Source organism: Poeciliopsis prolifica, unplaced genomic scaffold, assembly GCF_027474105.1.
Source record: "Poeciliopsis prolifica strain line A6 unplaced genomic scaffold, Auburn_PproV2 SCAFFOLD016, whole genome shotgun sequence".
NCBI lineage: Eukaryota > Metazoa > Chordata > Actinopteri > Cyprinodontiformes > Poeciliidae > Poeciliopsis > Poeciliopsis prolifica.
In genome coordinates this window covers 1182755-1208267 of record NW_026562391.1, presented here as the reverse complement: position 1 = coordinate 1208267, position 25513 = coordinate 1182755, and the positions used below count along the sequence as shown (strand labels likewise).

Genomic DNA, 25513 nt, shown 5'->3' with positions numbered 1-25513 from the left:
AGATAATTATGTTCCAAAACTACTCAGACAGCAAGTGATTAGTTCAAGTTTAGTTTTCGCTCTGTGACGATCCAGCATCTGCAAGCGAGGCAGCCGTCCTGCTTTGTAGGGTGGCATTAGCTGATGTCACTGTTGTGTAATTGCTTTGATATTTCATTGACAGTTGCATTCAGCTCTGTTGCAATAAAGCACAGGAGCACATGACGTATATTGGAGATCAACTATTTTCTTTTTTTTTTAGTTGAGTAAAAATAAGTTGAAGGTTATAAAAAGAGGTTTTGATGGATAAGTGGAATAATCTTTTAATTTTAAAAATTTTGTGCTGGGTACAAAACTCCCACGTCTTATCGAAGGACCTGCAGCACTTTTTTTTTTTTTTCCTATTCTCTACAATACAAGATTTAAATTCATCAAAATGTACAAATCAACCCTGGAAGAAGTCCAGGGATGCTTGGTGAATGTCTGAAAATAATTACCATTTTAATAAATAAATAAATATATATATTACCTTAATAAAAGGCTGTTTATGCTCTGTTTGTACTGTGGGGGCGCTGTGACGCAGTACGGCTCACTTACAATCTGTGACGGAACTGAAGAAGACTTAAAAACGCCGAACGTTTTGTTTCTTTCTTTCCAAAATACATGAACTTTCATGAGTTCATGTATTTCTGTTTGAATATTTATTCTTGGCCAAACAAGAATAATATATATTCTTGTTTGGCCAATAATATATATATATATATATATATATATATGTGTGTGTGTGTGTGTGTGTGTGTGTGTGTGTGTGGTGTGTGTGTGTGTGTGTGTGTGTGTGTGTGTGTGTGTGTTTGCTGCTTGCAATAGCGAGATAAGGAAAGAATCGGAGGAGAAAAGAGAAAGAGAGGTGAGTGTGTTTGGCAGAGCAGGGCCTGTTTTGGGCCATTAGAGAGCTATTTTAATTAACGAGAGAGGAACTCTCTCTCACACATCTTTTTGCGGTGACACATGTGCCAAATATGTCTATTTTTTTAATTGCTTCAGATTCAGGCTCTCTTTTCCTATCTTATTTATTAAAAAAAGAGAAACTACAACAAGAAATGTGCAATGTTTCGGATGGTGAAACATTCATAAGAAAAAAAAAGGAACATCACTTGGCAGGAACAGGACTCAGTACGAAGAAAAATGCCTTTTTTGTTGTTGTTTTTATTTGTCATGGTATGTAAAAACCAAGAAGGTTTTTTTATGTAAAAACACAAGAAGGAAAATGCTGGAAATTGTGAAACGGCTTAAAAAAGAGAGAAGAAAACGAGCTTTTTTTCAAAGGCACTGCAGGAATGTGAAGAAACAAGGGGAAAGGAGGGATGCGTCCACTCGCACATGAACCGCTACGTCTGGCTTTCAGCAGGTTGTTAGGCCAGCAGAGTGTGTGTCTGCTGAATAATAAATGTTGTGGCAGACATGTCCTCTTACAAAGACATCCTCACAGGCACACAGAAATGTGGCCAGCAGAATGGCTTTAAAAATCAGGATAGTGCGTCTTTTCAAAGCAGAAACTGATTTGATGAATTCCAATAAAAGGTCAAAATCTGAATGTATGTGCAGCAACTCTAAAACATTTACTCTGTTTTTCCCCCCAAATCGTCTGTCAGGATAACAAATCTATCAGAAAATAAGGGTGGTAACACATTCAGCGCCAAATAAAACTAAATTCACAAAAATAGAAACGCTTTTTTTTTTTTTTTCTTAATCCTGTGTTCTGGCCAAAAATCTGCTAATCTCCAAAAGCACTTTGGGTGTTATTAATTCCCTAAAAAGGAAGTTTTTGCCCTAGAAAATGAGCTTTAAACTGGCTCGGGGTGACGCGGCACAACTTCCTCCTCATTCAGCGAATGAACATGTATAAATACTAATCTGCTCAAATCTCAGCCCCAGAGTCCCATCCTCAAAGTTTCATTCGACAACAATGAAAGTTTTTCCAGAGCTATTCTGCTGGTAAATTTGAGTGAGTTTTTCACGTTTTTTTTTTTTTTTTTTTTTTTTTGTTACTTTCAAAAGCAGATATGAACTAGTTTTTTCTCTCTACAGCAGGAGCCACCATGTTTATTTTCAGAAAGAAATAGCTTCTCTGATGATTTAACACATAATCTTAAGCAACTGGCATCTCATACTTCTGATTATGTTCATAAGCAGTGATAAAATAATTAGTTAAGCTCTCCATTTCTAACAGGACTTCTAATTACCAGATGGTGCTTTAATAGAGCCAATATATTTATAAATGTAGCTCTGGAGTGGAGATGGTCTCAGTTATTTTGTGGAAGGCTTTTTGCTGATTCAGCTTTCTCTGAATAGGGAGATATTAAAAAAAAAAGATTTTCTGAACTTCCTGCAGTGAGCTGTTATTAATTATTTACAGTGGGAGCGGAGGCGATGCACAAGGGTGTGTAAGAGATCAGTTGCTTTAAAACAGGTTGTTTTGTTTTTTTAAACGAGGACAAAATCCTTCTGGTGTTTACATTTTTAACGTCTTTAGCATATGATGCCAATGGTTAGATGATTAGTGTGACTCTGATTGCTACAACAAACATTTCTATGTATTTAGAGAACTTCTATTCTCACCTTCATGCTGAGATTTCTACAAATCTGCCAACATTTCTGAATGTGGAATAAAAGACAGAGGTGAAAACCTGTAAAAAAAACGAAACCGTATTTCCACTGTTCCTCGTTCAGTCTTCCTGCCTGCTGGAAGTCTTGCTCTCCCTCGCTTTCTCACAGCCTGACCTACGTGCGCAGCGTGTCTTTGTACATGCTGCTCTCTTTTTAACGCCTTCCTAAATGCATGGGTTTCTTCTGACTGCGGCACTGAATGCAGCTAACTGTGAATGTTGATCTGGTGGCCATTAAGATGTTGCATCAAGAGCTTGGAAAATGTTTTTTAGTTTTTGAAGAGATGGTCATGGTAAGACCTGATCAAGATGAAAATAGCCTTATGCTACTGACCAGTCGAGTTTTTACTTATTTTTAAAAGTTTTTGTGCAACTCATTTATAATTTCAGTTTTTTTGCTCGTGAGAAGAAACTTCATTTGATCTAATATTCATGACCGACTATGTTATGAAGAAATGCAGCTATTCCAGTGCTATGCTTACTTTTCTGTTTTCCTCTTCTAAATTAAGTGAACTAACACCTTCGCCTGTCACGTTAACAAATTTTGCCAGACGATATATTGTCCAAGAACTTATCACGATAAACAATAATATTGTTGTCTTGAGACAATTTTCAAGTAATATGACAGTGATAATGGAAGAACAATGCAAGAACACATTCTGAAAGAGCAATCAACTTCAAATTCTGATGAACATTTAAACATGGAAACTGGGAGACATTTTAAATATCCAAAATAAACAAACAAAACAACAGAAAAAAAATAACATGAATTATGAAGCCTCTGTTGACATAATGATCTTTCAAAAAGAGAAAGTTGAGACCAAAGCAGCAGACTGAAGACCAAGTCTGGTAGAAAGAGAGAAAAACGAAAAATGATAAATCAAGCAAATGAAAATTATTGAGTTTGTTTTAGTTTATCATGCAGTTAATTGATTTATTGTTTGTTGCGACAGGCCTACTAACACCAGATTTTACTTTGCACGACAGTCACTTCTGTTACCATAGCAATGCTCCTGTCCAATGACGAATGGTTCGCAACTTTGACCCAGAAAATGCCGTTCTGGCTCCTGTGCTGAACCAGAACCGGCTCCAGTTCTTTGTCAGTTCTAGAAAAGGTCTTTGAGAAAGTATTTAATTGTCTGTCCGTTGTACTCTGACATAATTGTTTGTAAAGAATGGCAGAGCGGGGTGACAGATCTTCTTATTTCTAGTACTGGTCATACTGTTCCAGTATTTCCAGTATCACTGGCTTACATTATTAAAGAGAGGTGATGCTGTGATTTATTTTCCAGGCATAAAGTGCCATTTTATAACACAATCAAAACTCTGTTACCTTCAGTTGATTAAAATGATCTATGTGGCAAAAACAACATAAAAGAAATGTATCTTTGCATCGTGTCTGACGCCTGGAAATTGGGCTCTGTCTCTTTAAGAAGCTCCTACTGTTTCTGACATTCCCCCTTCTGCACATCATCACAACAGTGCTTCTCCTTGATGCCGTTTACAAGGGTTCTGAGGAGTATCTAGTGTGTACAATGTGAAGAATAACTCTTAATATAAGCTAGCGTTTTACCGATGTTGATGCTTTATGTTTTTATTTTTTCTGAATTAGGCATATTAAAAGAGAGGCTAAGTTTTAAGCTCACAGTAACTTAATCCTCAGATCATTTCTCTGGTCAAGCTGAGATTTGGTGCGGCGAGAGTCGCAGATTATTGGTGCTATTGGAGCGGCAGTGACTGGCGCTAAGCGAGTGGAGAAGGTTTGTTTGGCAGGTTTCGCTTAGACCCCCTCCACCTCCCTCTCCCCAGGTATCTGGGTTCCCAACTCACAGAGGGTAAGAAAAAAAAAAGACGAGTGCCTTTACACAAGAGCCGGCATGTGGCCTTGTGCTAAACTAATTTTTAGTAAGACGCAAACAGAGCCGCCTGGATATTAGCTGCTCTGTGCCTAGGGAGAAGCGTTCTCCACCTGGGAGAGAGGAGATGATCACGTCTCAGCCCCACAGACCAATCCACAACTGAATAACTAACTTTAGAATAAAAGTCTGTCGTTGTTGTTGTTTTTTAACATAGCACAATAATCAGATTTAAATCAGTAAAGCAAAGAAAGCATCATGTTGCCATGTAACGACTGAGAGCATTGTTTATGTTCATATAAATCCCGTATTTCTATTGCATTTTGAGTTTGTGCTATACCAAATTGTAAGCAGATCAAAGCAGGTGAAAAGTCAGCTGTTGCTTTGGAGGTCAACGGACCACCGCAATGCAGTGCACAGGTGAAGTTGCAATTGAAAAGTGTTTGTGTATTTCTGCCCCATTGGGCGCAATTTAAACTCCCAGCTCTTCCTCGAAGGCCTCTGAGGCTTTTTAGAGAACATTAGAGAACGAAGCGAATCATGAAGATCAAGAAACAAACAGCTGAAGTTCAAAGGTGGATGGAGGCATCATGTAAAATTTATTTTTTTGAGTTTTATGTCATGCCATATTTATTATGTTTGTAATTATGTTTTTCTCTCACCATAAATATGCCTGATTGCCCCAATTCTTGATTTATTTTTTATTTTTATTGCATGTCTGATAAATCTTTGAATCTCCCACGGCAACCATGCAGAGATGCCTAGAGATGTTTTCCCTCACAAAGCCTCGCCTTTTTCCCCAAAGCTGAGCTTCCGCCTCACAGAGAGCCCCTCTTTGCCGTCTCCCGACCACTCAACTCCTACAGACTAGCGGCAGCAGCAATGAGCAAACACCTGGTGGAACTGTGTGGCTGCTGAGCTCATCATACGAACCACTTTTCAGTACGACTTTCCTAAGATGAAGTAGAGGCGTTGTTGGGAAGAAATGCGGAAGGCGGAGAGTCGGGAAAGAGTAGGAGCTTCTTGAATTTTATTCAAGGCTAATTTCATTGTGAAGTCAAGTTTGTCTTGTGTTTTATACATACAATATTTTTATAACAGCTGAAGGTAACAAAGTTATTTGATTGTGCTATGAAATAGTACGTGTGCGGAAAATACTATTAAGTAGGGCTAAGTAATAAATCAGAGGCATTAAACATACAAGCAGGTGCTTAGCATCTGGTTCAGCTTAAAGTCTGTTCATGAGCAAGAACGGTGCAGTCAAAGTCCAGATCTAAATCTGGATGAAAAGTCTATCGCAAGCTTTTACAATTACTGTGACGGAGCCCAAGTTAACGGAAAAATCTATGGACGTGCAAACTGGCAGAGGTACTTCAAAAGAGATTATGCAACGACAGGTAGTTCTACAGGATATTGACTCGGTGTGCTGAATACAAATGTTATCCACATTTTTTGGATTTTATTTGTAAAAGAAAATGAAAGAAATGTTCCTTCCACCACACCACAATTTTCTGTTCGTCTGCCGCAGATGTTACGCTGAAGTTTCTGGCAGGTTACTATAGATTCCCAAAATACTTCAACTTGAATCCTGGAGTGATTTGAGGTGGTATTTCTGGGCATATTTTAGCTTTCTGCGCCATGTTTCACACTCACATGCACGCACACAGGTGTGTGCTTTTCTTTTGCTAGCCAGCATGTGCCATGCAGTTCAGCCTTGTCTTATTAGTGTGCGCTCCCCTGACCAACCTGTCTCATCCTCTCATATCATTCAGCATCTTATTCCTCGTTCGCCCGCTAGGACACACACATACACACACACACACAAACTCCCACTCAGGCCGTCCTCTGGCCGCAGTGTCTGTGTCAGCGTTGCATCTGGTAAACGGGACAATAGACACGTAGTCCTGCCGCGCATTGGCAGACAAACATGCAAGGAGACAGACACACACGTCCAGACTAACAGGATAATGACTGGACAATTAGGCACATACTTGATCTGTCGAGATTTATCCAGTCATCTTAGGCCCTCCAGCAGCCATTATTCAGGCTTGGACACACACACTTGGAGCACACAAACACACGTGTACAATGCAATACGCTGGAACACACTGGTTTAGTCAACAGAGCGCCGTAAAAAGCCAGTCTGACCTCTCTGTGCGTTTGTTTGAGGGTTCTGGTCACAAACTAGTCGACCATTTTCAGAAGATTTTATTTCTTTAAAGCTTTTGAAACAAATGTATATCAGTGTCAAAGACTTCTAGCAGTACAAAATAAAACCGGCATCGTGGTCATGCCAGTGAAAAATGTATGTTTTTATGGTGTGAGATGTTCTCAAAACATTTTGGCTGTTTTGTTGGTTTATTAGTCGAGGCATGAAAGCTTTTCAGTTTGGTCAACTTTGTGTCGCACCTCTCCTGTTCCTCAGACAATCTCATTGTGCCTAATGTCTCGAGTATCGGAGTGGTTTGGACAAAAATATTAAACCGTTTTGATTACAAATGGCAGATTGAAGTTGAGTCCTTGGTCCTTGGGTGAAATTAAGTGGATCACAAATTCAGGTTTGGGATCACGTGTCCCTCCAGATGAGGCCACAAGTCAGAGTCAGAACTCAGTGGAGATAACATCGTAGGTCCTTTAACACTTCGACACTCAAGCAGGAGATTCCTTGTTGGCATGCATGAAGGTGCAGAAAGAGACGAAGGGCTGGATGGACACAAATTACTCGCACTCATACACTGAGAAAAAAGAAACGACTGCAAAATATGTCTTGAACATCCAGGTCCCCTGCAGATATCATCCTAGTGAAAACTGCAACTATTAAACTTAGAGATTACGCAAGAGAGAGCAGGCATCGACGTATGTGATGTAATTAATTATATTAATTTGTGATGAGCAGTTGGTAATTAGTGATGTGAGCGTGCACAAGCTTGATTGACAGTGCTAAGACCCTCCTCCTGGCTCTGATTGGTCGTTTCTGTCCCGCTGGCTGTAGGAGGTGGAGGAGCTAGATTTATTTTTTGTCAAATATTTTAAAGCTCGTCTTAAAACCCATCTATTTTACTTGGCTTTCAACTGCAGCGAGATCTAGTTTTACATTGTATGTTTGTTTGTTTTAAACTGTAAGAGTTTTTATTTATTTTATGTACAGCACTTTGTTGTGGTTCTTTTAGAGTGCTTTATAAATAAAGTTGGTATGGTATACTGTCAAGGCATAGTGGCATCTCTACCAAATATAACAAAGAAACAAAAGTTATTTTTTATAAATGTTATCTACTACAGCATTAAGCATATTGTCTATTTCAGGTGCTGATATTAAAGTGGAGCTGATTCTGGTCACTTTTTAGGAACTGCAATAGTCAAACAGCATCCAAAATATTATTTATTTCCATCTTCCCAATGTTATAGGGTCAGTAATTATTTATTTTGGGAGTAGTGGTGTAAGTCAGTGGTCACTTTACAAAAGGATTTTTCTATTTTAATAAAATTATTTTGGAGTTGGTGAAGCTGTCATTAGCATCCTAAGTTGGTTAGAATGACTATAGCTTTTATGTGAACCTGAGCCTTAGCTCTGAGATTACCATCTGCCTGCTAATTCAGAGTATTCCATGAGTGGGAGCTCCTGTCAGCCTTCCTGTTGCCTGCTCAAAGTCTTGATCTCCCACAGCCAAAATGAACTGCAGTCATCTCGGTTCCCCCTCTGACTTCATGATTAAACAACTCGCTGATATTTAAAAACAGCTGACTTAGTGGGTTCTTCACTCTGAAACTATTTCCACACCAAAGTTCTCGGCGCTGCAGTTCTCAGTGATTACCGTGTTTTTTCACAGACGTTATGAAACTTTTAGATTTTCTGGGAATCCCACCGATGTCAAAATGTGCCTGATAATGAGAACATGTATGAAAATGTGTCTCTGCATCGTAAAATGAGCCTTGACTCCAGCTGTACTCCGTTTGAATGGATGATCCTCACCACCATCATAGCAAACTGCATTGTCCTGGCTCTGGAACAGCACCTTCCTGACGGAGACAAGACGCCTTTGTCCGAAAGACTGGTAAAACAACAACGACACACGCTTTTGATACACACACACACGCCTTGTGCACACACTTATTGTGTGCAGTGATGGGATTACACTCAAAGCTCTGCAAACACACGGTCACGTCACAAAGAATAGACGCAGGTCTATTCAAAAGGTTGCGAGAGCAGAAAAGCACTGAAAAACAATGATGATATATAAATTAGTCTGTAAATATTACAATGGCAAATATTTTACAAAAGCTGAGATCTGAAGTTAGTTTTTGCTTGTTTTGTTGACGTTCTGTAGCTTATTTTGAACATGCAGATTTGTTAAAACATAAAATTTTTGCCTTTTTTGAGACGTAGCTGTTTAACGTTCAAAAGCTATAATCCTAATCAAAACTGTTACGGTCAAATTTACAATAAATTAACCCAACAACTATTGTGATGAACGATAATATTGTTGTTTTGAGTCCATTTTTAAATCATGTGTTTAAAATGATAATATAAAAGCAAAAATGCAAGTTTTCCCTCTGTCAAAAACTAATAAACTTTAATTTTGTACAGAACACTTCAAACTGCAACTGGAGGACATTTTTATTATCCAAAATAAAACGCCACAACCATAAACTATACACAGAAAGAGGATAAAAAACACACACAACCACAGCAATGAATAAAATGGATTACAAAAAACAAAAAAATGTTAATCAGAATGGAAAGTAGTAAGCTCATTTCAATTTATCATGAGACTGATTAATTGCTTATTACAACCAACATCCGAGCAAAATGAAACAACTCTTGTCTTCCTCACCTTTACATTCATGCCGCGTACGTTATTTTATCCTCCGTTTTCCCTCCATTCTCCCATCATCTTCTCCTGCAGGAGGAGACGGAGCCCTACTTCATCGCCATCTTCTGTTTCGAGTCTGGAATCAAGATCCTGGCTTTGGGATTTGCGTTGCATAAGGGCTCCTATCTGAGGAACGGCTGGAACGTCATGGACTTCGTGGTCGTCCTCACTGGGTGAGTCTGGAGCAAAACCTCGAAAGTTTTACTTTGATTGCAAGAATTTTTCAATGCTGTGATTATTTAAATATATATATATATGTATATATATATATTGCTCAGCCTTTTTGTAAAGATTTCATGTTTGCTGTTGTTTCTTTATCACTCAAAGGCACATAAATTCTCTCTCGTTTTGGAAAATGAAATGCTTCTTTATGTTTTATGTCTCCCAAGTTAGTTTTGTTTTTCCAAGGTTTTGAGCATTAAACTGTTGTTTCTATTCATGTTAAACCTTATTTCAGCTATAAGTATGATCAGTATGTATGTACACAAAACATACAGCAGTACTCTCAATATGTACACAAAAATTAAAAAAAAGAGTGAAGCGGGCAAACACAAATATCTATAATGCATCGACTTATAGAATATTTTTGTGTAACATATGAAATATTCCTGACATTACACACACCAACCAGTTTGGGTTGGTGTGTGTGAACCTCCTGTAGGAAAGGACTTTCTCCTTCCTCTGGTATCAAACAGACTAATGCAGCCACAGCAGAGGTCTTGTTTGACAAGGTGTGTGTGTGATCGGGGCCACTCCCCCCTCAGTCGCTGTCTTCCTTTTAATGAGGACACACACACACACACGCACACACACACATGCATTCATGGAGAGGCTGGATCAGAGCCTCCCTGCGGGGAGCAGCAACCAGGGCAAAGTGAAATGTCATTTTTTCCAAGAAAAGGGGGGGAGCAGGTTTGTTGTTATGGTGATGGCAGACAGGCGAGAAGCAAGATTCCCTCCATTTTCCTTTTTTCTCTTCCTTCTTTGCTTCCTGTTTGGATGGTCACTTTAAATCCTGACCGCCAAGACGTTCATAAAATGCCCAAGCGATCACTTCAAGTTTTAACGTCTTTGTGTAATCTGTAAATAGGCTGAACATGTAGTTTGCCAAAGTGCCTTGCACAGGAGCACATTGACATGTGATCAGAGGAAGTAGGTGTCGTACCTACAACCTTCTGATTCCAGGATGTCTGTTTTGCCATTGGAGTGTGCGGTCGTAGAGAACGGTCGGATTAAGTGATGATTAATAAGTTGTTGTTTCCTTTACTGAAGGCTTGAAGGCTCCTTTTCCTTCAAGCTGTTGTTTCTGTAACAGCCTGTATTGAAAGGTGTGTTGAAATGTCGCTGCAATGTCATGCAAACGTATTCGTTCGAGACGCCTCCCTGAATCAAATGGCTCATCAGCACCGAAGAATCGTCCAAAATTCATCCTCAAATTTCAGCCGGTAGATGTTGAGCCAGATTTGCATCTGTAATTGGAACAGAAGTCGGTTCTCCAAAGTATTGACAGAGGCACTTTGTGCGGTCCCGTTTTTTGTGATCTGAAAGTCCTACTACGTTCCTTCCACCTGCCTCCTTTCGTTGTCGTGGTTTGTGTTTGTAACATGAAAAAAAAAAAGGTGTAGAAGTTCAAGAGGCATGAGCGTTTTCTGCAAGACGCCGCAAGAATTGGTCGACAGTTTGGTGTGAGCCCCTTTTGACGAGCTTCAAATTCACTGAAACAGCTCTTTTTCTGACAGGATGGATGGATGGATGGATGGATGGATGGATGGATGGATGGATGGATGGATGGATGGATGGATGGATGGATGGATGGATGGATGGATGGATGGATGGATGGATGGATGGATGGATGGATGGATGGATGGATGGATGGATGGATGGATGGATGGATGGATGGATGGATGGATGGATGGATGGATGGATGGATACGGGGAGAGAGAGAGGGAGAGGAAGCCCTCTGAGACCGAATGAAGACCCTTGCAGAGTGGCAGTGGAGTACTACTGCAGCTAGATAACAGAGGGAAGGAAAAACAAGGAGGAGGTAGAGGAAGGAATCATGTGACAGCGCCTCTCCGTTCCCCTGGGCTCTGCATAACAGGACAGAAAGAGAGCGAGGAAATGCAAGATTTTTCTGTATTTGCTCTCTTTTTCCCCTTATAGACAGTGTGAAGAGGACATGGAGCAGTTCAAAGCTGGAGACTGCAGGAAGGGCGAGAGTGATGGCTGTGGGGACGGAGAGAGTGAGAGTGATGTATGGAGGAAAAGAGATAGAGAGAGAGAGAGAGCAAGGTTTGGAAGAGGGATGGGAGGAGGGAAAGCAAAGATGGAGATGGAACAAAGAAGGAGGGGAGAGGGAGAGAAATGAAAAATGCAGAGAGGGAATGAATGTGTGTGTGTAAGCGCTGCAGTAACCTGCTTTCGTCAGCCCTCTATGATCAATCACTCAGCGCAGCCTATAAAACACACACTGCTGGGGTCTCATGGTGGATACCGACACACACATTCTTTCTTTAGAGTCATTTAAGCATACATACAGGACGACCGTCCGGCGTCTAGACCTCGAGTTTTATGGTGACATTACACACACACACACACACACACACACACACACACACACACACACACACACACACACACACACACACGCACACACCGCTTTCACTCATGTAGAATTATTCACATTAGAGCGTATAAATACGCACTAAAGGAGCTCCTGTGCTTTCGCCCGTGATTCCACCCTTTAGCCTCGAGTTTTTGCATTTGATGCATTCCTCTCAATATTTTATACACTTACAGGAAAATGGCTGGCTGGTGCGGTTGCTTTGCTACGTTCAATTTACCCGACACTCTTCGGTCGGCTGCAGGGATGTCAGCCCTCCACCGTGCGGCGATGCACAGACAATTCCTGTCAAGGATGTGCGAATAAAAAACAACTCTGAATTAAATCTGGATAATTTTAATTATCCAGATGTGACAATTTTAATAATTGTCACGTGGTCTAAAAAAGACCATGTGACAAAAAGAAAGCTTTGGGAAAACAAAAAAAATGGATGCTGACTTTATTAATTGGTGACGTTTCTGGTACACCGCCCCATTTCTACAGAACAGCACAAGAAACTTAGCACAGCCTGTGTCAAGCTTTCTTTGGGTTTTAGCTGTAAGCAGCTTTAACCACCTCTCCCATCTGTGATTTAAAGAAACCCTTCCCACGGCATAATGCTACAAACACCGTGCTTCATAATGACGACGATGTGCAACGTTGGTCACACGTTACGTTTTTCACGTAGGTCAGTAAGTTAAATTCATCTGATCAGAGCAACCTCTTCCATATTATTTGTAGTATATTTGTTCGCTAATATTCATAAATATGAGCGTCCTTCACAAAACAGCATCATTCTTTATCTCCCTGCATTTCATTTAGAGATTGACGCGAAAGACAAAAGAGAAAGACCACAGCCACTAAAAACTGACACCGTTCTCGAAGGAGGGGGAAAGGTTCTTCAAGGGGTTTTAGTTTGTTTCACGCAGCACAGTGCGAAAGCGAACCACACCAGCTGAAAATGTAGCAAACGTGGCAAATTTGGACCCCAGTCGAACCGAGTCCACCAAGCCATTAGGTGTGAGAACACCCTAAAAAATATTTATAAACAGGTTAGCCTATTTTTTTAATGACAGCAAATTGTTGCAGCACATTTTTTTCAGTGCATTCTTTCATGCTTTGTGTGATCATTTCACCAAATACCTTTAAATTTGTGATCATAACATAAAGAAAATGTGAAAAGAAATTTAAAAGCAGCAGAAAAACATCTAAAACGTTGGACCACATAGACGTAGTCTGGCAACGGCAGCTCAGCAAAGCACTTTCACAGCGAGTTACGCAACATTTGAGGCATTTAACAAAGACTTAAGATTTTTAATTAAGTTTCAAATTTTAGTGTTAATATTGTCAGTTTCTTTTTTTCTCACTTTTTTTCTTCTTTTTTTTTAATCTTCTCTCTTGGTTTCTAGAAGAGTGTGTGCTTGTGCTGCGCGAGTCGTGACTGTGCAGGCTTCTGACGGCGTTGTGAAGCGTGCGCACTTGTCTGCGTGCGCGTACATGTGCTGACTTCATTCTTGGCAAAGACGCCGGTGAGGGAGATACTTGATGGGAACAAGAATTAATGAGAGGATGGAATAAGAGCAAGAGTTTGGGTGGGGAGGGCGAAAGACGCGCACACAGGGAGACACAGAGGAAGAGAGACTCAAGTATTTAGCATTCAGGAACGTCAGCGCATTGATTTTTATTTGCCATTTGGTGACATCACAATGAAATTTAATCATTTACAGTAGAGTCTGGTCCAGTCGATCAATAATAGGACACAAAAGATGCCCGTGCTACTCCCCTACTGGTTTTCACCAAGAAATAGTCCAGATTTAAGCACCTGTCATCTCTCAGGTAGAAAGTGTCTTTTAGGTGAATTTTAAACTATTTATTCAGGGAAACGGTATGCGCCTTAAATATTCACAGTTTCTTTTGTGACTGGAAGTAGTTTAATACCAATCCAGGTCTTTTCATATTACATAGTAATAATAGTTATTTAATTAAGACACAGTCTCTTGCACTATACATTAGAGTCTCCAAAGTCATTGAAATCAATGGTATGTACTGTATGTACAGCCGACACCTTTTTATTCTTGGTTAGCATCACACTGAACACATTGCATTGGTTTCCCAAAAGGCAAACAGAACACACTCGTCTTGTAATGTTATGTAATTCCAAGAGCTGACCTTCGACTTGAAAAGCAAATTGAACATAGAATAAAACATTTAAAAAACGCTCTATAAAATGACATTTTCAACTACGGTTGGTTTAAGGGACCACTATTGTGTTCTGATCTTCAAATCACTTCTGTGTTATTTTTCAGTCATTAACATGGCTGAGATTCACTGGGGTCGCGGTTTTCTCTGGTTATTTCGGCTACAAGCTGTTCATTAGCTTCATTTGCCTGCTTAGCAGGTTTTGACATGAGAAGGATAAAGAAACATTCAAAATGTGGGACTTTTCAAAGTTTGGATTCCTCCTTATTGAGAGAAATATGTTCTCTGAAAACTCACTTTTATGTACCGCAATGCATGCAACTCAGCAGAGGTGTGCTAACAAGATATTGGACCAGTAATTTCATAAAAACCTTCAAGCAGAAAACACTGGCATATCATTACATGGCAGATTGTTAGCAATGATTTTCGAGTAGCTAGCACTGCTATGCTAGCTAACGTTGCTGCCTGTTACCTCTCGTAGCAGCTTGGTGAGGCTAGCTAGCATTGCTCATCTGTACTGTCCACAACTTTATCTGTATTTCTTGCTCTGTTACATAAAATGATGTGTCTATGCATCTTGCCAATTTCCCTTCTGTTTAGCATCTTAATTACAGTCTTTGTCTCTTCTGCTGTATAAGATCCATGGAACTGCTGGACGTAGAGCCCGGCATGTGTTTGATGATTAAAGTCTTCATCTAATGGGCTGCAGTGATTTCAGGCTGACCTCTTCACCCTAAATTCCCCATAGGGCGCATCAGCATTTATGACATTTTTTTTTACATATCCCAGTAATTGATTTCTCTTTGCATTTTATAATAAGTTATCATAGCAGAATAAAGAACTCCCTGAGAGTCAGTGGTATTTTTTCCTGCTGCAGGTTTCTCAATGGTGAAGCTATTCCAAGCACAACATAATAATAAAGTGGATTGAGGTCATCTAATTTATTTGAGGCTATGTGTGGAAGTGACATCAGACCCCAAAACTGGTGGAAACAGGAACCTCTGACTCACAGCAGGGACAAATCACACCTTGGCTTTGCGTCATCAGAAGACCAGATTATTTCAACCTGGTCTTCATTAGCCCGTTTTTTTGTTTTGTTTTTGTTTTATTTATTTATTTTTTAGCCCAGCCGTATTGCTCCATAGCCATTCTGATTTCATAAATGGCCAAATACGAGATGGACATCTCTCAATTGTGAAAGAACAAGGAGTTCTGCTTTTTCCTGCTTGTTGTGTCTTTTTATATCGGCTGTCAAGAGGAGAGGCAGTCAGACATTTTAAAATGTTCACACAGGCATGGAGTCATTTGGAAGAAATACTGTAAGTTCAGCAGGCAAAGGCGAAGCAGAGAGAGGAATGTCTTCATTGAAAGTTGTCCTTTTGCCATCACTTCCATTATCATTATTGCTCTGCAGTCATTTACAGCCTCGTGACGCCGCTGTACATTCTCCTGTACCCTGCAGCTCATTGCCCTGTGGGGTATTTGCTGCATTTAAATGTCGAGTTTGTAAGGCTAAGGAAAAGCATGCACAGGCGTCGAAAGACTTTATGTAGTGTGTTTCGTCAGTAGCAATTAAACATTATCATACTTGTACTAGTACTTCTATTTTAGCTTTTGGTAAACTGACATTTTTTTTTCATTTCTTTATTGGTTTACTAATGTCATAGAAATTTTAAAATAAGTCTTTAAGAGCTGAGCTTGAGGTGAAGTTAACTTATTGTGTAAATGCCGGAGTTATGAACAAGTTTCTGCTAAACATACTCAAATATTTAGTTTTCGTTGTTGTTGTGTTATTAGTTGATTTGTGAATCAACTATGTGTTGTAACATGTTACAACACATAGTTACAGATGTGTTGTAACTATTGTCTTATTTTTTACATTTGTGTCTTTGCATCTTTTTCTTATTTTATGCTCTTGCGTCAGTCAGGCTAGTTGTATACTTAATTTGATGCGTTTAAAATGGAACCTCCTTCTTTAAAAGGGTTTAGGATGATGATACTGCTGACATTTTCAAGAAATCACAAAATGCATGCCACTTAAAATATAACAAACAAACAAAAAAAACATTTTTTTGTTAAAAGCCTGCTTCAGCGTTTGGTGCTTTGTGATCACCCACACACCCTTGTCAACAGAAATAGTCACAGACAGAAACACACACCTACAGACAAATAATGTGAGGCCAGCTGGTTGGTTATGGTAAAAAGCGTTTTTTGCTTGACTTAACAGGTAAAAAGGCATGTTTTGACAGACTTAATTCTGACTTCCTTTGAGTATATGAACATAAGACATAAGATGATCACATTATGAGAGATAACAAACCTGTTTTACAGTTTTCCTCAAAGAAAATGACACCTATCAACTGATTTCATTCGAATTATGAGAGTCAATTATTTCTACTGCTACTAAAATAACATAACATTAATTATTGCAGCATTTTAATGTCAGCTGTAACATGTACTGACTGTTGTCTTTAATGCAGAAGCCTCCACTAGATTTGTGCAATTATACCTGCTTATTAAACACTGATTATGCAGAAATAGACTATGATACGATGGTATCAGCTGGTTAACTAGTTGGGCTGTCTGCTCAGGTAGCAAACTGCAGTCGGCTGCTCTAAAAAGCAGATGACATCAATAAGATTTCAAAGTGGCATCAAAATAGTTCTTGTGAGTGGAGGGCAGGGAGTTTACTCTCGGAGTGAGGCGACTGACAGAGTGCGGCAGCAGCACAGGAAACAATCCAATCAACATCGCGGTTTCTCTGAAGTCTCATTGAAAGAACTTTGACCAGTTGGAACGAAATGAGGGAAAATTTTAGTGTCGATGAGTCGCATTGATCAAAAACTTTCTTGTACCTTAATACAGGTAAATAGAACCTCGTTGAGTACAATCAGTCTTTTTGTGACTTTTATCCAAATAACTTTTTAACATGTGACTTAAAATAAATAACGTGCAATACTTGAGTGAAGCCACTTATTTATGTCTAGCTGTTGACAAGACTGATTTATAGGCAATACAATAATATACAATTATTATTATACATATGGTGTTATATTACAGCTCTAAAGTAGCAATTCCTAAAGAATCATATCCATCTATACATTGTTTACCCAATTAACCTTTTAGGGTCGCGGGACGACGACATAGATACACAAACCCACACACTCGCATACACACATGAATACCTAAAGACAATATAGAGACCAAAACAGACAATTTAGAGTCCATGTTTTGGGACTATGGAAGGATGTCGAATGATAAGTTATGACACCACGTTATTATGTAATTGGGTCAAATAGTGTTTGGAAAATTCAATCTTGAACTTGTGCAGACAGTGGGAAACACATGCTGCACGCACTTTTAATCATTTGAAATGACATACACGGCGACACCGACGCACGCGTCTTTGGTAGAAAAGGCTTGTGGCAGACAGAAAAGTCCAGACTTTGTGTCCTTGTGAATTCCTGGCGCCACTCTGGCAGAAAAACGGGGGACAGGTGGTTCTGTTCGGTTGGTCTGACCGAGAGAGAAAAAGGATTAAAGACGCGGAAAGCGTTGTAGTTTTAGCAATATGTGAGTGAGAACACACATTTCTGTACAATTAGTTGACAGAATGACTGTCGAAGCAGAAATTTGAATGCAATGTGCAGCAATTATCCAGTAGAAGGCCAATTAGCTTTATACTGGCATACATTCCTCAAATTCAAATATCTTATGAATTTGGGAATTCACAAGAAAAGGAACTTTTCCTTCCTTAAGGCCTTCTCTAAACCTCTTTTAGTTCTCCACAACATCAAAGGATGAGGAGAGAGGAACAAACGACAACAAAACAAAGAAATGGTGGCGGGTCAAACTTTTTGTTTAGCTGTGGTGGGGGTAGTGAAAGAGTCTATCAGCTGAGTGTTTGCACTCTGCTGAGTTCAGCAATATTACACGGGCAAGAAAATAAACTGAGTCAAAGGCAGAGGAAGGGAGGATGGAGAATATGTTCGAGTGAGTGAGTGCTTCTGTCTTTCTTCTGCCAAGCTTCGACAACCGGGGGGAAAAAAAACTGCAGAGTGAAATAAAACGAGAAGCAAAGTGCAGCGTCGAGGGTTGGGACTTGACGGCAGAAAGTGCGCAAGTCTCTTGTTCCTGAGCCGGTCCCAGTTCCCCTGGCTTCTGATGAATGAGCCCTTCCACTGGGACATGGTGCTGACTTCCTGGGGAAGGCCCAGAACGAGTGGAGCAGTCGGAAAATGTCTTTATCGACAACATTCACATGGCACAGAATCCAGTCTTAACAAGCCGTTTCATGCACATTTCACTGTGTGGGCTAGAAATTCAGTTCATTTAATCGTAGTTGTGAATTCGACACATTTCAAAGATTTTAAGCACTGCGGCATGTTGTGTAGAAAAGGACAGCGAGTTTAGATTTACTCTCACAGAGTGCACTGCAAAAACACAAAACCTTACCAGGTATTTTTGGTTTTAGTACAAATACCTCATTTGGAAAAAGGAGACAAAACTAACTAAAAAATAACTTTTCAACAAGTTTTAAGAGCTTGTCTTAAGTCAATGTTTGTCAATATTCAAGAATCATTGACTTAAAACAAACTCCTATACTTTGCTGAAAAGTTCATTGAGACTTAGTTTTTTTTTCAAGTGTATTAATATATTTGCACTAGAGACAAAAAATACTTAAAATTTTGTGTCTTTGCAGTGTACATGTACATTTCATTTAAATCGAATTAAACTTGATAGTTTTTATTTATTAGGTGGGTGCATGATTAAAATTGTGTCAAAAATACATTTTGAATATATAAAATCCAATTAATTATCTTTATTTCTGTAAACTTAATAAGCAGTGAAATGTTTATACAGTCATATGAGACTTTTTTTTATTATTTACACTCCAGCAACACATTGTAACATCAGTAGTCCTTTGTCAGACAGTCCTCCTATTGAATCTTTATTTTAGCATCATTAAAATACGCAAAGATCACTTTAAAACACAAATAGAACCAGACAACAGGAAATGAAAGCTGTGTCAAGTTCTCAAAACGACATAGTTCATCTTTCTGTACCTTAAATAACTAACACAAAGCCTCTGATAAGAAGATTAAGATTTGGAAAAGGCACTTTATCATCATATTAAATAGTGACTTTATTTTATTTAGACTGTTTAGGGGAAACATTCTGCGCCTCTTTTGCTACTAAAACATCCCTAACTTGCCGCGTCACGTCCAGGTTGAGGCCAGAGACTCTTCATGTTTGCCGTATCGTTCACAAAGATATTAGCAACTCGTGATGCACAATTTGTTGGTGTCGGTGTCGACCGAATAAGTTTAATAATCGATCTCTTTGTTCGCCTTGTTGCCGTTTGTGTGTGTGTTTCAGGAAAAGAAGGGGAGGGGCTTTGGCCATGTGGTATTTGCTTGACCGGAAATCGAAACCGGCCCAAATTTTTAGGTTTTTAGCTCGTTGTTTGATATTCACGTTCCCAGATGATTGAAATGTATGACATTCGGAGGCCAAGTCAAAACCTCAAAGTCGCTGTGCTCCTCAGACTGTCCCAGAACTATTTTCTTTTGCAACAAAGCAAAGAGGGTCAGAAATGAAAAAATAGCTTTGACTTTTCCCTTTTACCGGTTCACCACCGTTTCTTTCTTGAGCCACTGTTGATAGAAATGAACCACTGCAGACTGGAAAACCCCCCAAGAGGTGAAGATTTGGTGATTTTTCTGACCCGCCCATCTAACAACCGCTCGTTGGCCTGTGTCCAACTTGCTCCAATCGTTACTCTTGAGGACAGAGTGTTCATTTGCTGCCTGATGGATTCCACTCAGGTGGAATGATGCAGAGGTTAGCTCTGTCATTAACCTTACTTGTGACGGTCATAATGTCTGATAACCATCAATAAGCTCCAAAGTGTCCATTGATAAGATTTTTTGAAAGTAGAACACTTTATTGTGACTGTATCTATGGTATGAAACATATGGGGAAAGGTTTTGCCAAAAGGAGACCTTCTCAGTTAGTGACAGAGGTTTTCCTGAAACTTCAACCATCGCTATTTACCGATTGCACACCGAAACACGCTGTCGAAATCCTCTAACTCGTGTGTTTTATTTCCATCGTCTGTGGTCTAATTCTGCCTTGTGCGTGCGTGTGAAGCGTAAGCGTGTGCGGGCGAGGGAGTCGAACATCGAGGACTCGGTGGGAGACGGTGACTGCACAGGAGCTCACACTGTGGTGACACATGGCTCTCCCACACAACTTCCACATGATACACACTTCGCCCATGTGCATGCATGTTGTCGGTGCATTTGTTTTTTGCTAATAGTGCTGACAGTGAAAAGATAAGACACACTCTCAACCACACACACCACCTATTAGTATCAACGTGGCCGTCTTCTACAGCGTTAAGTGATGATTCACGTAGCCGTGCCACGACCTTTTCTGTCGTCTGAACGAGTCGAAACTAAACGTGGGGTTTTCACTTTTCTAAGATTTAAAGTAACATTCATTTGAAACTCAATTTTTCATGTGCACTGTTTAAAAACACACGCAGCCAATCTTGCCATAAAACCTGCTCAGAGTTCTGTCCCATTCCTCCTGACAGAACTGGTGCAGTCCGATTTCTAGGCCGCCCTGCTTTTCGCACTGTTTTAGCTCTCGTACGGGTTCGACGGCACCAGAGCTTGTCAAGAGGCCCCTCCAAAACATTCACTTTGTCGCTCTGAAGTCTCTTTGTAACTAAACTGAGCACCGAATGACGATGACCCTGAAAGCTCCATTCGTGTCTGACGTTACCTTCCTGTCTGGAGGCTTGAGTCGATGTCAGGTCCTTTTCTCTGGACGCTGTCCTCTGAGTGCAGCAGACTGGTCCATCCTGCCGTAAAACACCCTGACAACTTGATACTTTACCTCTTCTCTTTACAGCTGGCATTGTGTTCTCAGGCTTTGCCAGCTTCCCTCTTCTCAACAAATCGCCAAACAAATAATAAATACTAAATGGACTAAATATATATGTATGTGTGTATAGCGCCTTTCTCGTCGTACTGACCACTCAAGTGCTTTACAATAGAGCCACACGCACACACTGCAAAAACACAAAATCTTGCCAAGTGCTTCTGGTCTAGTTTCTAGTGCAAATGTCTTATTGCACTTGAAATAACCAAAAAAGATTAATCAATTTCTTTCCCGCACTATATCGGCTCTTGTTTTAAGTCAATAATTTCTTGATATTGAGGGAAAAAGTAACCAGGTGGAAGTGAAATAATCTGCCAGAAGAACGACACATTGCAAGTTATAATGTCTTGTTCCACTGGCAGATTATTAGGCCCGAGCAGCTAAGCGCTGCGAAGGCCTATTGTATCTGTACTGTTTATTATTATTATTATTAGGCCCGAGCAGCTAAGCGCTGCGAAGGCCTATTGTTTTCCTACTGTTTCTTATTATTATTATTCTCCCTCCAAATGAATTGGCTTTTTGGGGGCTTTATCATATTCAAAAACTCACCAAACTTGGCGGAGGCCTTAAGCCTGTTTCAAATTTACGTATTTTAAAGACGTCGCAAAAATTCCACAAGAAATGGCTCAATAGCGCCACCTAGAAATTTTCAAAGGACCCTTTGCTATTCACTTACTTCATCGTAGAGACATGAAATTTGGTACACTTGTAGAGCTCCCCAAGATGCTCAAAATTTACAATTAATGTCATAGTGCAAGTATCACAGGAAGTCGGCCATTTTGGATTGAAGGTCCAATTTTGAGCCCATTTTTGCCGTTTACAGCCTCCGTATTTGATCGAACTCCTCCTAGGGATTTCCATTGACCGGCTTCAAACTCGGTCAGTCTGTTCATAAGGCATGTCCCATCTAAAGTTATCAAAACGGTGAGTTTTTGAGTATGCTGAAGGGGGTTAGCAGGGGTCAAAGTTCACCTACTCGCCATAAAAAAATAAACTGCTATATCTCCTACACAGAAACTCACAGAGGCACCAAAGTTTCTGTGATTGATCATTATCGGGTCTCCTACAATACCCTATGGTCGAATGATGACATCACTTAGGCCACGCCCCATGAGAACAGGAAGTGTAATGTTTTACTGTGGACTGTCGCTATCTGACCCCTTTGACCTCATCAACATGAAACTGTGCCCAGACACAGAAGACATGTTGGTGTATTGAGGATTCCAACCCCGACCAGCTACGATGGAGCAGGTGGGCGTGGCGGCGTGGCGAAGTGACCTCTAACGCCATCGCCATACGTTTGGCTCTCAATTCCACATTTTCGGGCCCAACTGCTCCAAACTCACAAGGATGGATCCTCATCCACTCCTCGACAGGAATCCATCACAATATTTGGTGGGCGTGGCCTAATTTCTCTATAGCGCCCCCTAGAAAACTTTAAATGATCAGCCCCAAGCCATGCTTTAACCTACAAATACGAAACTTTGTACACATGTGTATCATGTCAGGACTTACAAAAAAGTCTCTTGGAGCCATGGTCTAAACCCCACAGGAAGTCGGCCATTTTAGATTGAAGTTCAGATTTTGACCCCATTTTTGCCGTTTACAGCCTCCGTATTTGATCGAACTCCTCCTAGGGATTTCGATTGATCGGCTTGAAACTCGGTCAGTCTGCTCATAAGGCATGTCCCATCTAAAGTTATCAAAACGGTGAGTTTTTGAGAATGCTGAAGGGGGGTTAGCAGGGGTCAAAGTTCACCTACTCGCCGTAAAAAAATAAACTGCTATATCTCCTACACAGAAACTCACAGAGGCACCAAAGTTTCTGTGATTGATCATCATCGGGTCTTCTACAATACCCTATGGTCGAATGATGACATCACTTAGGCCACGCCCCCTGAGAACAGGAAGTGTAATGTTTTACTGTGAACTGTCGCTATCTGACCCCTTTGACCTCATCAACATGAAACTGTGCCCAGACACAGAAGACATGTTGGTGTGTTGAGGATTCCAACCCCGACCAGCTTCGATGGAGCAGCTGGGCGTGGCGGCGTGGCGAAGTGACCTGTAACGCCATCGCCATACGTTTGGCTCTCAATTCCACATTTTTGGGCACAGCTTCTCCAAACTCACAAGGATGGATCTTCATCCACTCCCCGACAGGAATCCATCACAATATTTGTAGGGTGTGGCCTAATTTCTCTATAGCGCCCCCTAGAAAATTTTAAATGATCAGCCCCAAGCCATGCTTTAACCTACAATTACGAAACTTTGTACACATGTGTACCATGTCAGGACTTACAAAAAAGTCTCTTGGAGCCATGGTCTAAACCCCAGAGGAAGTCGGCCATTTTAGATTGAAGTTCAGATTTTGATCCCATTTTTGGCGTTTATAAACCATTTCAGTAATTCGCCACTTGGGGTCAGTATTGCTCCACAAATGAAACAGCAGATAAACAGGATGAAGAACAATATCAGTATTTCGCCAGTAGGTGTCAGTGTTCCTCCACCAATGACAAAACAGATCCACGGGCGGATGGGCGCGAAAACTTTGTGAGAGCGTTGCCATGAAATTTCTAAAAGGATAGAAATGTCTCAGATAATTTTTGTGGAATTAAATCATGCAGTAAATGTAGCGTTTTCTTACTTCTTCCAAACCATTTCAGTAATTCGCCACTCTGAGTAAGTATTACTCCAACAATGAAATAGAGTGCTTTAGAAACACAGCTGAAAATGATGAAAAATGACGAACTGTAGTACTTCGCCATGTGCGTATGATCGGCTGTAAATGACACGTGGATAATCCTACTGGCGCAAAATTGGATACGTATGACCTTTGTTGACCTCTACAGAGCAAAACAGCATTTAAATGTATTTTGACTCCACTGCGCCCCTACATTAATCCGCCAGCTATATTTCCTCGCTAAACCAATGAATCTGCACCACATTTTTTGCATCGTCAAGGAGCGCCGCCGAACGTATCGATGCGTACCGCCTGGAGGACGGGCGCGGAAACTGCGCAACAACTTCTGTCTTAGCACGTGGCCAGCGTTGATGGAAACTGAGCAACAGCTTCTGCGGTGCGGGCGGAGGAGCTGAAAACTGCGTGAGAGCTTCTGTGGTGGCTGGCGTGAGGCGGCGGTTGCTCGTACCCCGCGGTGGACAATAGGCCGGAGCGGCGCTTGGCTGCGAGGGCCGTTCGAGGCTGCTTGCAGCTTTAATTATTATTATTAGGCCCGAGCAGCTAAGCGCTGCGAAGGCCTATTGTTTTCCTACTGTTTATTATTATTATTTTTCTTCCCACCTCTTTGGGGGGCTTTTTGGGGGCCTTATCATATTGGAAAACTCACCAAACTTGGCGGAGGCCTTAAGCCTGTTTAAAAATTTTGATTTTTAAGGTCATCACAAAAATCCCACAAGAAATGGCTCAATAGCGCCACCTAGAAATTTTCAAAGGACCCTTTGCTATTCACTTACTTTATCCTAGAGACATGAAATTTGGTACACTTGTAGAGCTCCCCAGGACGCTCAAAATTTACAATTAATGTCATAGTGCAAGTATCACAGGAAGTCAGCCATTTTGGATTGAAGGTCCAATTTTGAGGCCATTTTTGCCATTTACAGCCTCCGTATTTGATCGAACTCCTCCTAGGGATTTCGATTGATCGGCTTCAAACTCGGTCAGTCTGTTCATAAGGCATGTCCCATCTAAAGTTATCAAAACGGTGAGTTTTTGAGTATGCTGAAGGGGGGTTAGCAGGGGTCAAAGTTCACCTACTCGCCGTAAAAAAATAAACTGCTATATCTCCTACACAGAAACTCACAGAGGCACCAAAGTTTCTATGATTGATCATCATCGGGTGTCCTACAATACCCTGTGGTCGAATGATGACATCACTTTGGCCACGCCCCCTGAGTACAGGAAGTGTAATGTTTTATGTGAGTGGAAGAAACTTTCACTATCTGACCCCTTTGACCTCATCAACATGAAACTGTGCCCAGACACAGAAGACATGTTGGTGTATTGAGGATTCCAACCCCGACCTGCTTTGATGGAGCAGGTGGGCGTGGCGGCGTGGCGAAGTGACCTCTAACGCCATCGCCATACGTTTGGCTCTCAATTCCACATTTTGAGGCCCAGCTGCTCCAAACTCACAAGGATGGATCCCCATCAACTCCCCGACAGGAATCCATCATAATATTTGGTGGGTGTGGCCTAATTTCTCTATAGCGCCCCCTAGAAAACTTTAAATGATCAGCCCCAAGCCATGCTTTAACCTACAATTACAAAACTTTGTACACATGTGTACCTTGTCAGGACTTACAAAAAAGTCTCTTGGAGCCATGGTCTAAACCCCACAGGAAGTCGGCCATTTTAGATTGAAGTTC

General features: G+C 40.6%; 1 protein-coding gene across 17 annotated transcripts in view; it reads left to right on the top strand.

The window, feature by feature from the left end:
• Positions 1–25513, top strand: part of cacna1ab (calcium channel, voltage-dependent, P/Q type, alpha 1A subunit, b) — a 130102-nt gene that overhangs the window by 24840 nt on the left and 79749 nt on the right. For all 17 annotated transcript variants that reach the window (XM_055041318.1, XM_055041332.1, XM_055041319.1 and 14 more), the window contains 2 exons: positions 8448–8553; positions 9406–9545. In XM_055041318.1, the coding sequence (XP_054897293.1) occupies positions 8448–8553; positions 9406–9545 (246 nt within the window). The remainder of the gene's footprint in view (positions 1–8447; positions 8554–9405; positions 9546–25513) is intronic.